Source organism: Stylophora pistillata, chromosome 2, assembly GCF_964205215.1.
Source record: "Stylophora pistillata chromosome 2, jaStyPist1.2, whole genome shotgun sequence".
NCBI lineage: Eukaryota > Metazoa > Cnidaria > Anthozoa > Scleractinia > Pocilloporidae > Stylophora > Stylophora pistillata.
Window position 1 is genome coordinate 19,889,701 of NC_142520.1, and position 13,169 is coordinate 19,902,869.

General features: G+C 40.8%; 2 protein-coding genes across 2 annotated transcripts in view; both read right to left on the reverse strand.

Moving 5' to 3' along the window:
- Positions 1-492, reverse strand: part of LOC148737642 (uncharacterized) — a 19,311-nt gene extending 18,819 nt beyond the window's left edge. The window contains exon 1 of the mRNA XM_088747391.1: positions 429-492. Within this exon, the coding sequence (XP_088603517.1) occupies positions 429-486 (58 nt within the window). The 5' untranslated portion in view covers positions 487-492. The remainder of the gene's footprint in view (positions 1-428) is intronic.
- LOC111347678 (uncharacterized) overlaps positions 1-13,169 on the reverse strand; it is a 724,620-nt gene that overhangs the window by 350,329 nt on the left and 361,122 nt on the right. The window lies entirely within an intron of this gene.

The window sequence follows — 13,169 nt, forward strand, 5'->3', positions numbered from 1 at the left end:
CAAAATTTGCCTATTTTGGGGTTCGCGCCAAGCCCCATCTGGTCGAAATCGGACATTTCTCGATTTCTCGAAAAATAAAATTCGCTGAACCTTTTAAACTCCATTTTCGAAAATATTTCTATATAGGGAGTCTATTTATGAAATAAAATGGAGGTCGATTTCTTTGAACTGTAGGGCGATGTTAGATATTTAGAGGCAACGGCTCTTAGACGAGATACCCTCAAGTCGCCGCTCCGCCTCACTCTCCTCCCTTCCTTTCCTCTTTTGCTTCTTTGCTCGCCCTTCCCCTGACCTTTCCAAACATCTTAGCCTTCCTCCCCTCCCACGCTACCCATGGGCTCCGTTCCCTCCCATTATACAACATATTCTAATGCCCATCGCCTTAGCTAATATTGTAGACAACAGTCGTGTACAGCTGTCATTCTTACAGAAAAAGAGGATGAAACTCCACTTAGCCACTGAAGTTACCATCATCACGTGTTTCATTTTTTTTTTCTGTAGAAGTAAAGTAGGTGCGTTTAGGTTTGTCTTGTTTTGCATTCAGAATTGAAATGCTAAATAAATTTGATAACCGTTATGTTTTTTCAAGCTCTCGATGATATCAATAAAGGAGATGACGCCATCACAGATAAACTGCCTCTCATTCTCCGTCTGGTTTTTTGCGGCCTCTGAACAGGAAATATAGGGTTGCATTTAGAATTTTTGGAACACTCAACACATGAACTGGATCGTATAGATCTATTATTTTTTCTCACTCTCATACGAAAAGTCCTTCACCCAGCAATAACATTTTTCATCATTCACAAACTGGCTGCTTCTTGTCTCCGACCGACAGTTGTCATTTAATTGACTTTGAAATTCTTCATTCATGAACTTTTGTAGCTTCCACAGTTTCCCCCCTTTTTTCTTTGGCTTTCAAAGACGCGCTAGTTATCACATGGAAAAATTACTGGAATAAATCGACAATTGATGGAAAGCTACAGAGCAAATTAAGACTTTTGAACCCAAATTTGATCCCTTATGACCATATTGAAAAATAAATATTATTCAGCAATCGATGTTTTCATTAGTTAAGAACAGAAACTCAAATTAAAAATACAGATGATCCCATCATGGACGCACAAATTTAGTCCTTTTTATTTTTTTTAAACATATCTCAAAAATAATGATATTTTCGTTTGGTTGAAAATAACTTTGTAGATAGGTCAATACACCCTCAATAAAGAAAAAGAGGGAAACAACAGCGGATTGAGTTTGAATAGTTATCATAACCATTATCATTATAATTTACTGCTTCCATATTTTTCTCTGTAGCGAACGACGTCTTCTAAAATATATTAAAAATGTCCCATCGGGTGCAAAGCGTAACCTATGCTGTTCTATCGGGATGTAACACTGAAATCAGTTGATAATGTCTCAACTCTTGGCTCACCAGAAAAAAATTTAAAGAAACGAAAAAATTCCCACGATCAAACCTTTACATTTCGCGTATTAATTGATTGTTCGCCGCTTTTTTGACTTAATGTTTAGAATGTAAAACATCAATACAAAGGAGACAGTCTCATGTAGAGTTTTTCCTCAGTCCGACGACCTTACCACTACATCTCCATGTGTATCTAAGCATTTGAACGTTTTAACGAGTTGATTGTTGTTCTTGTTTCTCGTCAGTAATTTACGCAACACTATGGTAATGTTCGTGGAGAAAAATTCAATTCTGATCAGTTTTACAGAAGTCCCATGTTGCACTCAGTTCATTATCCTTTGCTTTAAAACCACGTTGCAGCAATTGCATTGTAGAAAAAATAAAACGAATCGTACAACTAACTATACCTTTAAGAATAAATAATGTAGAGTAAATATTCGGTTAGAATATAAAACAGACACAACATCATCAACAGGATCGACATCTGCAGCAGCAAGGAAGTTATTTTACAATACAGAGACCACATACAACATTTTTACCGCAAGGGGGATAAAATAATTAACTACAAAGGGAAGAAGGGAAAGCAGTAAAGCTACTACATTAAGTACCTGATTATCCCCTTTCACTTTTACACTTTGCCCGATCAAATTACCCACGTAAGAAGTAGAAAATTAATCCACAGAAAATTTAAGGTTTTTACAGCTGTTGTTTAATTGCAGATTTTAATAATAAATTCAAGGTTAAGACAAGAATTTCCGTCACGTAATTTGTTAAAGACACACGTCCAACAAAAATAGAAAAGAGAATTTATTTTAGTTTTGAAGGAAGCGCTGATGACCACAAGGAAAAATAACTGGAATGACTGGACCATCGATAAAATGCTGTACTGAAAATAAAGACTTTTTGACCTAGATTTGATCCCTAAAGACCTTATTGAAAGATGAATATTATCTAGCAACCGACATTTTCATTTGTTCGCGCCAGTACTCGATTGATAAAAACAGATGATTTCATCACTGACTAACAATTTTTCCACATCAAATATTTTTATATCATTCAGTTGTTTTTAGTGTTGAAAACAGATCTCAAAAATAAAAAATTAAATTATATTTTCCTATGTTTGAAAATATTTTTTCTACATCATTTACTCCTTTAATAAAACAAAAAAAACTGAAACAACGGTGGACTGAGTTTGAATAATTATCATTACCATTACCATTATCATTTACGTTACTACTCCTTTGTTATTATCTGCAGCGTACCACGTATTGTAAAATGCTTTAAAAAGTGCCACATTGGGTGGAAAGCGTAATCTATGTTGATCTATAGGAAGTTAAAAATGAAAAAGTTGATGTCTTAATTAACTCTTGGCTAGCTAGAATCATCTTAAAAAAAAAAAAAAAAAAAAAAAAAAAAAATTCCTCTCAGTCGAACCTTTACGTTTCGGGCTTTAATTGATCATTCGCCGATGTGACATGCCTGTCACGCAGGGAAAATAAGCTTCATCGGCCATCCATTAAGAGATAAGAACAAACAATCAAACACACATACAAAAAAAAAAAACCTTAAGGGCCTTTTCATACAAAGGGATGCTGTTTTTAATTTTATAATGTGGTCAAGAACCTCAAGAAAAAGTAAAACAAAAAGTGTTTCAGGAAGTTAAAAGAGTATTTGTTCCATTTGAATTAATTGATGGAACTTTCACCTATTTAATACCTGAATTCAATTATCCCTAACAATAGGTTCGTTATAAAACGGTGAGCGAAGTTCACTCGACAAATACACTTTCGGTAAGCCTTTTGGACAAACTGCGCCCACTGTGTTGAGTATCGCCCTCGGCCAACGACCTCGACGAGCCCTAGGAATAAGCCTAGCGATTCGGAAGTTTCTACAAGACCATCATCATTCGAGTTCCCTCCAATTAAACCGGAACAATCTTCGCCACTGCAATGAGAGCCTGCTCTCACTCCAGCTTGTTTTTCATGGGTTCCACTGCCTACCTCTGAGCACCCATCATCTCCGCCTGATACACCATTTTCTTTCGATCCTTCTCCCTGGCGGGGGACCACCGTTTGACCTCCAAAGCAAACGTAATTTGGCATAATCGTGAGGCAAAAGAGTATGAACAGGAAACCTTTCCCGAAAAATGGAGGTTCATAGTTGACAAAATAAAAAAAATAATGATAAAAAAATAATAAAAAATTGAAAGAGTTCAGAAATTCTCGGGAAATATTCGAAAGAAAAAAAAAAAGGTGTAGTGCAGGCGTCTTATTGAGACGAATTAAACGTGCAATCGTCTATTAAACTTGCCATGTTTGATTTGGAGTTAAAGTCAACGGTGGGGAAAAGGTGCGGGGAATGGGGAAAACTATTCATTGCCCCACTACTTCCCCTCTCTTTTTTATTTCTCTGCCCACCCTTCCGTTGCTGTAAAAATCAAAGATGGCAGCTATAATTTTCACCCACAAAACACTGAGCACTCGCCCACCAAAATTAAGACTGTTCTGCTAGCTAAATAAAAGGCAACATTGAGAGCATATTCCGTTGTTCTTACTTCACGCTTTCCAACGCCTGATTTCTGGTTCCAGATTTTGTTTCCTGCTATGCACCGCTGACGTTATTACAGTGAGCCGCAATTTTTCCACGTTGTCTAATGTGCAGTTATCACAAGTGTAACAACTAAACGAACATAGCACACAAAAACTGCATATTTTTTTCTCTCGGAATGTCTTATTTGCACAGTAACTGGAGGGATCTTGACGTAAATGAAAAATGTTGGGTTTTATCTTTAGGCAGGACATTTTGTTGACATGAGTCTACGGTATGCAAAGTCATGGTACTCGGTCGTGTAGTTTCTTTCGATCTGTTCTCCACTAAATAACGTTTCAGTCGCCATTTGATGTACGTAGCTTATATAAGTGTTTCCTAACTCGTTTATCATTAGTTTGAAGATTTTGGGAGGAACAAACTGACCAAAGCTTGAATAGACCTGAACTAAATGCGTTATTACGTTCTGATTCGCTTCGCTCAAACGAACGTAAATTATTTTATCCTTAAACTCCTGTAAAATAAACAGATCACACGAGAAATATGGTAGGATGCGCAAGCGGATCGAAAACATCGTTTATTATAAGATAGAAATTAGAAAGTTATAATTATTATTATTTATTTCATTTATTTATTTATAATTTTTTTTTTTTTAATTCTTTAGATACTACTGTATGCAGAAACTAATATACGCTCGACGATATGTTACAAACCTAAATACTTGGTTACATGTAACTTGTTTTCAAGGCTTTCTTCAACATGAATATCCTTGGCAGAATCGAATTTCCACCTACCATGTATTTTAAGAGATCTCAAAAAAAAATCGAGTTCCCACTATTACGTACCGCAGATGTCATACCACCGGATCTTAAACTATGAAGACTATAATGATTAGGGTTATAGCCCAACTGACTTAAGCTATTCCTTAAGACATCTCTACAAATAGTTTAAGAAATCTTTTAGCTTCTCAGGATATAGGTAGAACTACTACGGTGAAAAACAAGGGGTCTAAATAAAGGGAGGAGACTACTCAAGTCAATACCAGAGAAATCTACGTAACGTTGTAAAACACCAACAGGACAGTACTTAGACCTGGAAGCACTAATAAAGACGAAATTCCCTTCCCTGTAAACATCTGCCTTACTACGTGTTGTTTATTTCACAGAAACATTTGCCCGAGTCGAAAACTCGACTCGCCAGTAAAGGAGAGGTTTTCTGCAAACAGAAAACACGCTTAAAACAAACGAAATTACAACATTAACAACTGAAATGAAAACTCACCGACTGTTCGAGCTTAGGGTTTTCAAACAATGACAATAAAATGGCAACCAAACATTCTCGAAAATGAACGTGACGATTTTTCCTCTCAAAAGCACATGGGAGATTGCCCGGATGTTTACGTGAACATAGGCCCACAATGGGAGTTACACCGGCCCCTAAATGAAATTTACACAAACTATTTCATTTACAAAGGCTATCTACGACCAGTGCGATTTAACGTGAAATAACGCGAAGCTACTCAATACAAGCAATATAAACTAACTGACCACATCTTAGATCAATGTCATCAGGTGCCGGCGTAAATACACCTAATTATTTTGTCGTCCATATGGATCCACACCAGTTCAAAATATGTTACAAATGTCAAATGCCAGGCCATTGTAGTCTATAAGGTTAGATCAGAGTCTGCGTCAAATAAAACTTTGTAACGCTGCACAGACACGTCCATAACGTCAAGGTGCTACATGCAAGTGTGATCGAAGAATCACCGGATGATTCTAACTAACTAGGAATTTGACAATTCAAGACGACACAGCTTCGTAATTGGTCGTACGAGGGTAGTCACTGTCGTTTTCACCTCCCTCTGTCTTTGGCGCTTCGCGCGGGTCATGACGGTGGAACTGGTCCTAACTCTTGCAGAACGCACAAGCCCATCTTCACTAGGAAAGACTTCAATGATTCGCGCGAGTGGCCACTGTCCTCTAGGAAAGTTTTTGTCAGCTAACAGAACGACATCTCCCACTTTCAGATTCTCCTTTACTTCATTCCACTTCTTTCGTTCTTGAAGGGTCGGGAGGTATTCACTAATCCACCATTTCCAGAAGAGATTTGACAAGTACTGCGCTTGTCTCCACTGGCGTTGACAGTAAAGATCTTCTTTGTCGAAAATTCCTGGGGGCCAACTGGAACATGGTCGCAAGTTTAGAAGATGGTTTGGGGTCAACGGTTCTTCATCCATAACGTCATTACTGTTTCGCGTCAAGGGCCTACTGTTGAGGATGTTAGTCGCTTCAGTCAGCACGGTGTGAAGCACTTCGTCACAGACCACTTGTTCCTTCAATAGGGCCTTCAAGATTTGACGTACGGACCTGATCATTCTTTCCCATGCCCCTCCCATGTGGCTTGCCCCAGGTGGATTGAAGATCCACTGAATCCCTCTTTGAGCACAGAATCCATCGATCCTTTGCTGATTCCATTCTTCAATCGATTCTTTCAACTCCTTGTCTGCTTTAGTTAAGTTCGTTCCACAGTCGCTCCTGATTTCCTCGGGACATCCTCTCAGGCAAATGAATCTCCTCAATGCATTGATCATAGAATCTGTATTCAAAGTATTTGCAACCTCAATGTGTATGGCACGGACTGACAAGCACGTGAAAATACATCCATATCTCTTGACTCTACTTCTTTTCTGCTTTACTTCTACGGGGCCAAAAAGATCCACCCCGACATATGTGAATGGAGGTTTATGTGGGGTGATCCTGTCTTCAGGTAACTTTGCCATGAACTGCTCTCCGGTGGGTGCCTTTCGTTTTTGGCAATCAACACACTTTCTCAATACACGTCGTACTGCAGAGCGTCCCTTTATGACCCAAAACCTTTCTCTCAGTGATGATAGCACAGATTCCTGGCCCATATGGCCCACATTCGCGTGGTTGTGCCGAATAATTAGTTCTGTCACATGGTGATTATTGGGTAGAATGTAAGGATACTTCAAATCTTCGTTTACAGGAGCACTCTCTAGTCTTCCACCAACTGCCAGCAACCCGTTTCTCAACTTAGGATTCAATTGGAATATCGAGGAGCCCTCCCTCTTTAGTGCCTTCTTCATCAACCGTTTGTTTGCGCCAGGCGAGATGTTACTGAGTGCCTCGAACACCTTTGGAAAGGTAGCTTTCTGGACCTGACGAACAATTTCCTCTTCAGCCTTTTGCAGCTCGAGTGTTGTTAGTTTTCCAACTATGTTTCCTGAACTAATTAGAGGAAATGCATCGTATACTTCCTGCTTGCAAACTTTGCTCTGGAGAAACTTCCTGTAGCGTAAAATCCACGCAAACGCTTTCTTCAATTTCCACCATGAAGAGTAGTGATGTATCAAACCTCCTATTGAATCTTGTACAGCAACAGTGGTGTAGATTCGGCTTTCCTTTCTTACTTCAGGATCGCTATCTTTCAAGGGGGGCACCTCAATGGTTGCTGGCCAACAGGATTCTTCTTCCCAAAGGAACGCTGGACCATTTAACCACCGCTTGTTCTTGATCATCTCGTCAAGCCTCAAGCCTTTGGATGCATCGTCTGCTGGATTCTTATCTCGGTTGACGTATCTCCAATCTGAGGTGGATGATATGCTACGGATCATGGTAAGGCGATTCGACTCAAAGGTGTGAAACCACTTGGTGTCATTTTTAAGGCATTTCAATACGGTAGTAGAGTCCGTCCAGTACTTCACTCGATCTATCTTGATTTCCACTTCTCGACTTATGATCTGGTACAGCCTAACTGAGATAACTGCTGCTGATAATTCCAACCTTGGAATCGTGATTTCGTGGATGGGGGCCAGCCGTGCCTTTCCCATGACAAAGCTGCAATGGAAGTTGTCGAAAACGTCAACAAGGCGTAGATAGGCGTAAAATGTGCGTAAAATGTGCAACTGAACATTCTTTGTTTCGCCAAAGTTCTTCGGCTTAAAACATCGTTCGATTTGGAATGCTTGCAATTTTGGAAGGTCTTCTAGCCAGTGTAACCACTGAACCCTTTCTTGTTCACCAATGACACCGTCCCATCCCACTTTCTTCCGACAAAGTTCTTGTAGTAATAGCTTGGCCTTCATTATGAAGGGGGAGATAAAACCAAGTGGATCAAATAATGAACTAACAACTGACAACACTCCACGTCTAGTCATTGGCTTCTCTTCCAGTAATCGCTGAATTTTGGCTGACACCTCCCAGATGAATTTGTCAGTCTCTACATTCTATTTTAAACCAAGCGCACACGCTGTGGGCAAATCGTCTATGTCCAAGTTGACCACTGAACTTGCTCTTTCAGATTGTGGTATTTCAGCCAACACCTTCCGGTCATTGCTAAGCCATTTTGTTAACCTGAAGCCACCTTTCGCCAGCAATTCTCTTAGTTGTGAAGACAGCCTTATTGCAATCTCTGGTGAATTTACAGACTTCATCAAATCGTCGACATACATGTTTTTCTTCACGGTTTGAACTGTCACAGGGTCGAATTCTGATTGATAAATCGATGCTGTTTTCTTGAGGCAAAGGTTTGCACAAGGTGGAGAAGAGGTCGCCCCAAATAGATGTTTCACCATGCAGTACTCTCGTGGTTCCTCGTTCAAGTGTCCATTGGGCCACCATAAGAATCTCAACGCATCCCGGTCCTTGGGCTCGACGTAAACTTGATGAAACATGGCCTCAATGTCGGCTGCGATGGCGATAGATTCTTGGCGAAATCTGATCAATACTCCTACTAAAGGATTTGCCAAGTCAGGGCCTTGTAATAATTGCTGATTAAGGAAGGTTCCATGATACTTTGCACCACAATCGAAGACCACTCTTACTTTTCCTGGTTTCAACGGATGGGTCACAGGATGGTGCGGAAGGTACCAAACTGGTCGATCTCTCACGTCTAACTCTTCCCTTCGAACTCTCTGGGCATGCCCACTAACTATGTACTCTTGCATCGTACTTCGGTACTTCGTGAGCAACTCTCCATCTTTAAGCAGTCGTTTCTTCAGAAGTTGTAACCTTTGTTCCGCCATTGGCTTATTGTTGGGGAGATAAGGCAATTCTTCCCGCCATGGCAGAGCAACTTGAAAGTGGTCACCCACTCTTTGTAGGGATTGTTCCATCTTGTCTTCAATGGATGGTAGGGTATCTATTCCAACGGAAGAGTCACCAAAATCTGTTTTCCAAAGTCGCTCGAGTTGGCGATGTAAGAATTCATCATCAGTATAGTGTTTAACATTAAACGGCTCAGTGTTGGCGTGGACTCCCCTTTGCCTCCACTGACTTTCCTTAGTGTGGACAAAATTCACTGAGCAACCGTGATTCCCTTTCTGACCCTCCATTGGACCCATAACTGTCCATCCCAAGCTGTATCGGATAGCTATCGGCTCATCGTGGTCACCAGATTTACATTCAAGTGGAAGGAACAGGCCAGGATTCTCTTTGAGCCCAATCAATAGCAAGACTTCTCCATATTCTAGCACTGGAATGTCAATGTCTCGAAGATGAGGCCACCTAGTAAGGTCTTCTGTCTTCGCTATACAACTTGTAGAAATTGGCATATCATTGACTGTTTTCACATTCAACAATTCGACAGTAACTGATTCATCCAAGGACTTCACCACCAAATCTACAAGGCAACCTTCCACCTGGGCTGAACCCGTCATTCCAGTCAATGTGAAACTAAGTCTATTTCCATTAAGCTTAAGTTCTTTTGCCAGCCTTTCATGGCACAGTGTCACCTTCGAACCATTGTCAAGCAGGGCATACGTTTAAACCATCCTGTCGCTACCCTTTCCTTGAACTTTGACAGGCAGGATCCCAAGACAAACTCGGTTTTCTCCGGCCCCAGTGGCCGCTACAGTTACTTCTCTATCATTCCCGGCCCCAGTAACATTAGGAAGCAAAGCATTTTCTTGTCTTGCTCGCGATTGTTGTTCAGCATCAGCATTAGCTTCTCCTCCGGTTCCTGTAGTGTGACGATGCATTAGAGTGTGGTGGTTACCTCCACAACTAGACTTCTGGCACTTGAAATTCACTTTGGGGCACTCCTTAGCTATGTGTCCCTTTACAAGACATTTGTTACAAAGTCCACCTTGTTGCACAACTTTCCTTTTCTCTCCATATGTGAAACCTTTGAACCTTTCGCACTTCCAAATTTCATGTCGCTCGGAACAAACCAGACAAGGAGCTTGATTCTTTACGAAATCTGGCCCTCTCTTGATTTCATTCTGACGACCACTGGTTGATCCAGTTCCAGTCAAGAACGTTGATGAGCGGAGGTGAGGTTTGCTCTGATTCCCCTGACTCCTTCCGAGAATTGTTTCTTTAGAGGGTTCAGAGTTCATGTCGTGTCCGAATTCATTGTCCACCAACTTGGCTCGTTCTTTGATAAATTTTACAAAATCTCCAAACTTAGGTCTACGATCTGATACTATAATTTTCCCAGCGCACTCGGTCCATTTTGCTCGGAGGAACATTGGCAACTTTTTGGTTAGCTCTCTCAAAGTGTTCATGTGATTAAGGTCAGCTACATATTCAGTTCCCATTCCTGTCAAGGTTCGATCAGCAGTGTCTAAGTGTCTACTAAATTCTAATAAGGAAGGTCCATCCACATTCTTCAGCCTGGGTAAACGTAGCAATTTCTTAATTTGCGCATCTGCAATTACGTGCGGTTTTCCGAAGTTCTCGCGTAATGTTTCTTTCGCCACTCGATAACCATCAGAAACTGGTAAATTCTCACAGCTCTCGACCGCTTCTCTTGCTTTTCCAGTGCAGTGTTGGATCAGTAGCTGGAGACGCCTAGAGTCGTCGGGGTTGTCCTGTTCCAAATAAGTTTCGAAGTTGTGAATAAATGACACATATCTAAGTGGGTTTCCATCAAACTTGAGGTATTCGACTTTTGGCGAGGTAACCACTTGCCTCAGTGCCTTCACCATTTCCCTTCCACTGTCAAAGTGCTGTACCTGCTGTGCTGGTGTTGTGTTACACGTCACATTTTGTGATGTCTGGGCTCGCGGCATTTGCCAAACAGAAGACCACGATTCTCTGACGGGTTGTTCATACAGTGCTTCTGAAGACTTAATACTGGGTACTACAGAATCAACAAACAAGGGTTTCGAATCCCCACTTGGCAAGCGGGAAGTAGTGTGCTGCAATTTCCAGGGCTGAAAAACAGGTACTGTTAACGAACTTATGATTGTGTTACTTGTAGGTGTCGCAGATGATGTAACGCCACCAACAGTTCCAGAAGCAGGATTGTCTAAGGAGGATGTAAATCTAAGTTGTTTGGAACTTGACAGATGAGAGACTGGTTGTAAGGTCGCGTAACCATTTGGCTGAGCTGAGTTACACGATGAGGCAGGAACGACGAGGGCTTCCCGTTTGGGGTGTGGCAGAAATGATCCAGATACTGTTTCATTTAAATAATTAGTCGTAGACAGAGATGGAACAGTAGAAACTTGTGGTTTGGGGGATGGAGTTCGATTCATTGTAAAGGGCTCTAAAGTACCTTTTAGTTCGGTCACACCTTGTAATTTAGGTGGCTGACAATGTTCCCTTTCATGACTAATTGATAATTCCATGTCTCTTCCTTCTTCTCCTGTTTCTTCTTCATAAATTTTTAATTACATAGCAGCCTTTTCTGCCTCCATTTCGGCTTCCATTGACTCTCTTTTCCTTCGAATCTCTTGTTCTTCTTCGTCCAATCGCTGGCGAATTTTCAATTGGCGGACCTTAAGCTGAGCTAAAGCAAGAGCTTCTCTTTTTCGGGACACCGTACTCGAAGATGTCTTTGAACTCGATTTGGAAGCTTTACTGCCCGGGCCTTTACGTCTTAAGCTTGAAAATACACTGCTGTGCTGATACTCGGGTCGCCACCATTTTACAGCGGTATCGAGATTTAATTTTCGCTCCATTTGCTCCTTATAACCTTTCTCAGCCTTTTCCAACGCCGAAGCGTCAACACCAACAACCAAACACTTGCAGTATTTATCATGAGCATCCACAAATTTAATCCACCCATCGTTAAAATTTTCCATTTCCCTTGAGATTTCGTCCTGGGTTCCGCCATTTTCCATCAAACGGGTAATTTCGTTGTATATTCTGGTCAGATTTCCAACATAGCCGGAGCGCGAATTGTTTAGAGCGCGTTTCTTCTCGTTCAAATATCCCTCGACGTCTTCAACATCGTTACGCGAGTTAACTTGAATGTTTCCTGTGCCGTTTTCTTCTTCCATTTCCATCGAACCGCCCAACGCGGTCATGTGTGTACGATCACTCGCTTGTTGATGCGAAGAATTCAAATGTAGCTCAAGGTCATCTTCCATAATTCCAAAATCGAAGTGTTCCAACCGAACAATATACCCGAAACAAAATTACGATGCCTCCACCACTTCCAAATCCTCTTATGGAACAAGTTAAACCTCTAAACTCCACGACCAATTCGTAGAAGTCGAAAACTGTTGTTTATTTCACAGAAACATTTGCCCGAGTCGAAAACTCGACTCGCCAGTAAAGGAGAGGTTTTCTGCAAACAGAAAACACGCTTAAAACAAACGAAATTACAACATTAACAACTGAAATGAAAACTCACCGACTGTTCGAGCTTAGGGTTTTCAAACAATGACAATAAAATGGCAACCAAACATTCTCGAAAATGAACGTGACGATTTTTCCTCTCAAAAGCACATGGGAGATTGCCCGGATGTTTACGTGAACATAGGCCCGCAATGGGAGTTACACTAGGAGTCACAAAGATTTGTATATAATCGCTGGGAAATTCAATATGCTTAGGAGCAATATTGCATAATTCATCATAACGAAAAAATCCTGCGAAAGCTAAAGAGCATAACGCAGCGATACGAAGATTCTTTAAAGTGGCATCTTTCTTGTTATGAATATCTAAAATACTCCTTATTATGTCTGTGGTAATAGGCTTCTTTTTCATAACTGGCTGTGACTTCGGCGTTTAGCAGCTTCGATGATATTCCTGCAAAATTTACTATCTAAAGGATTACGATCCAAACTAGGAGCAAAAGAATGAAACCATTTAAGGGCCGCATGAGCTAAAATTACTGAGGAACTAGAAGCGCAAGACAGCTGAACTTCAAATAGATATAGAGAAACAACACTAAGAGGAAAAGGTGACTGCATGTTGAAATGTCTAGTTCTAGACCAATCGAAAA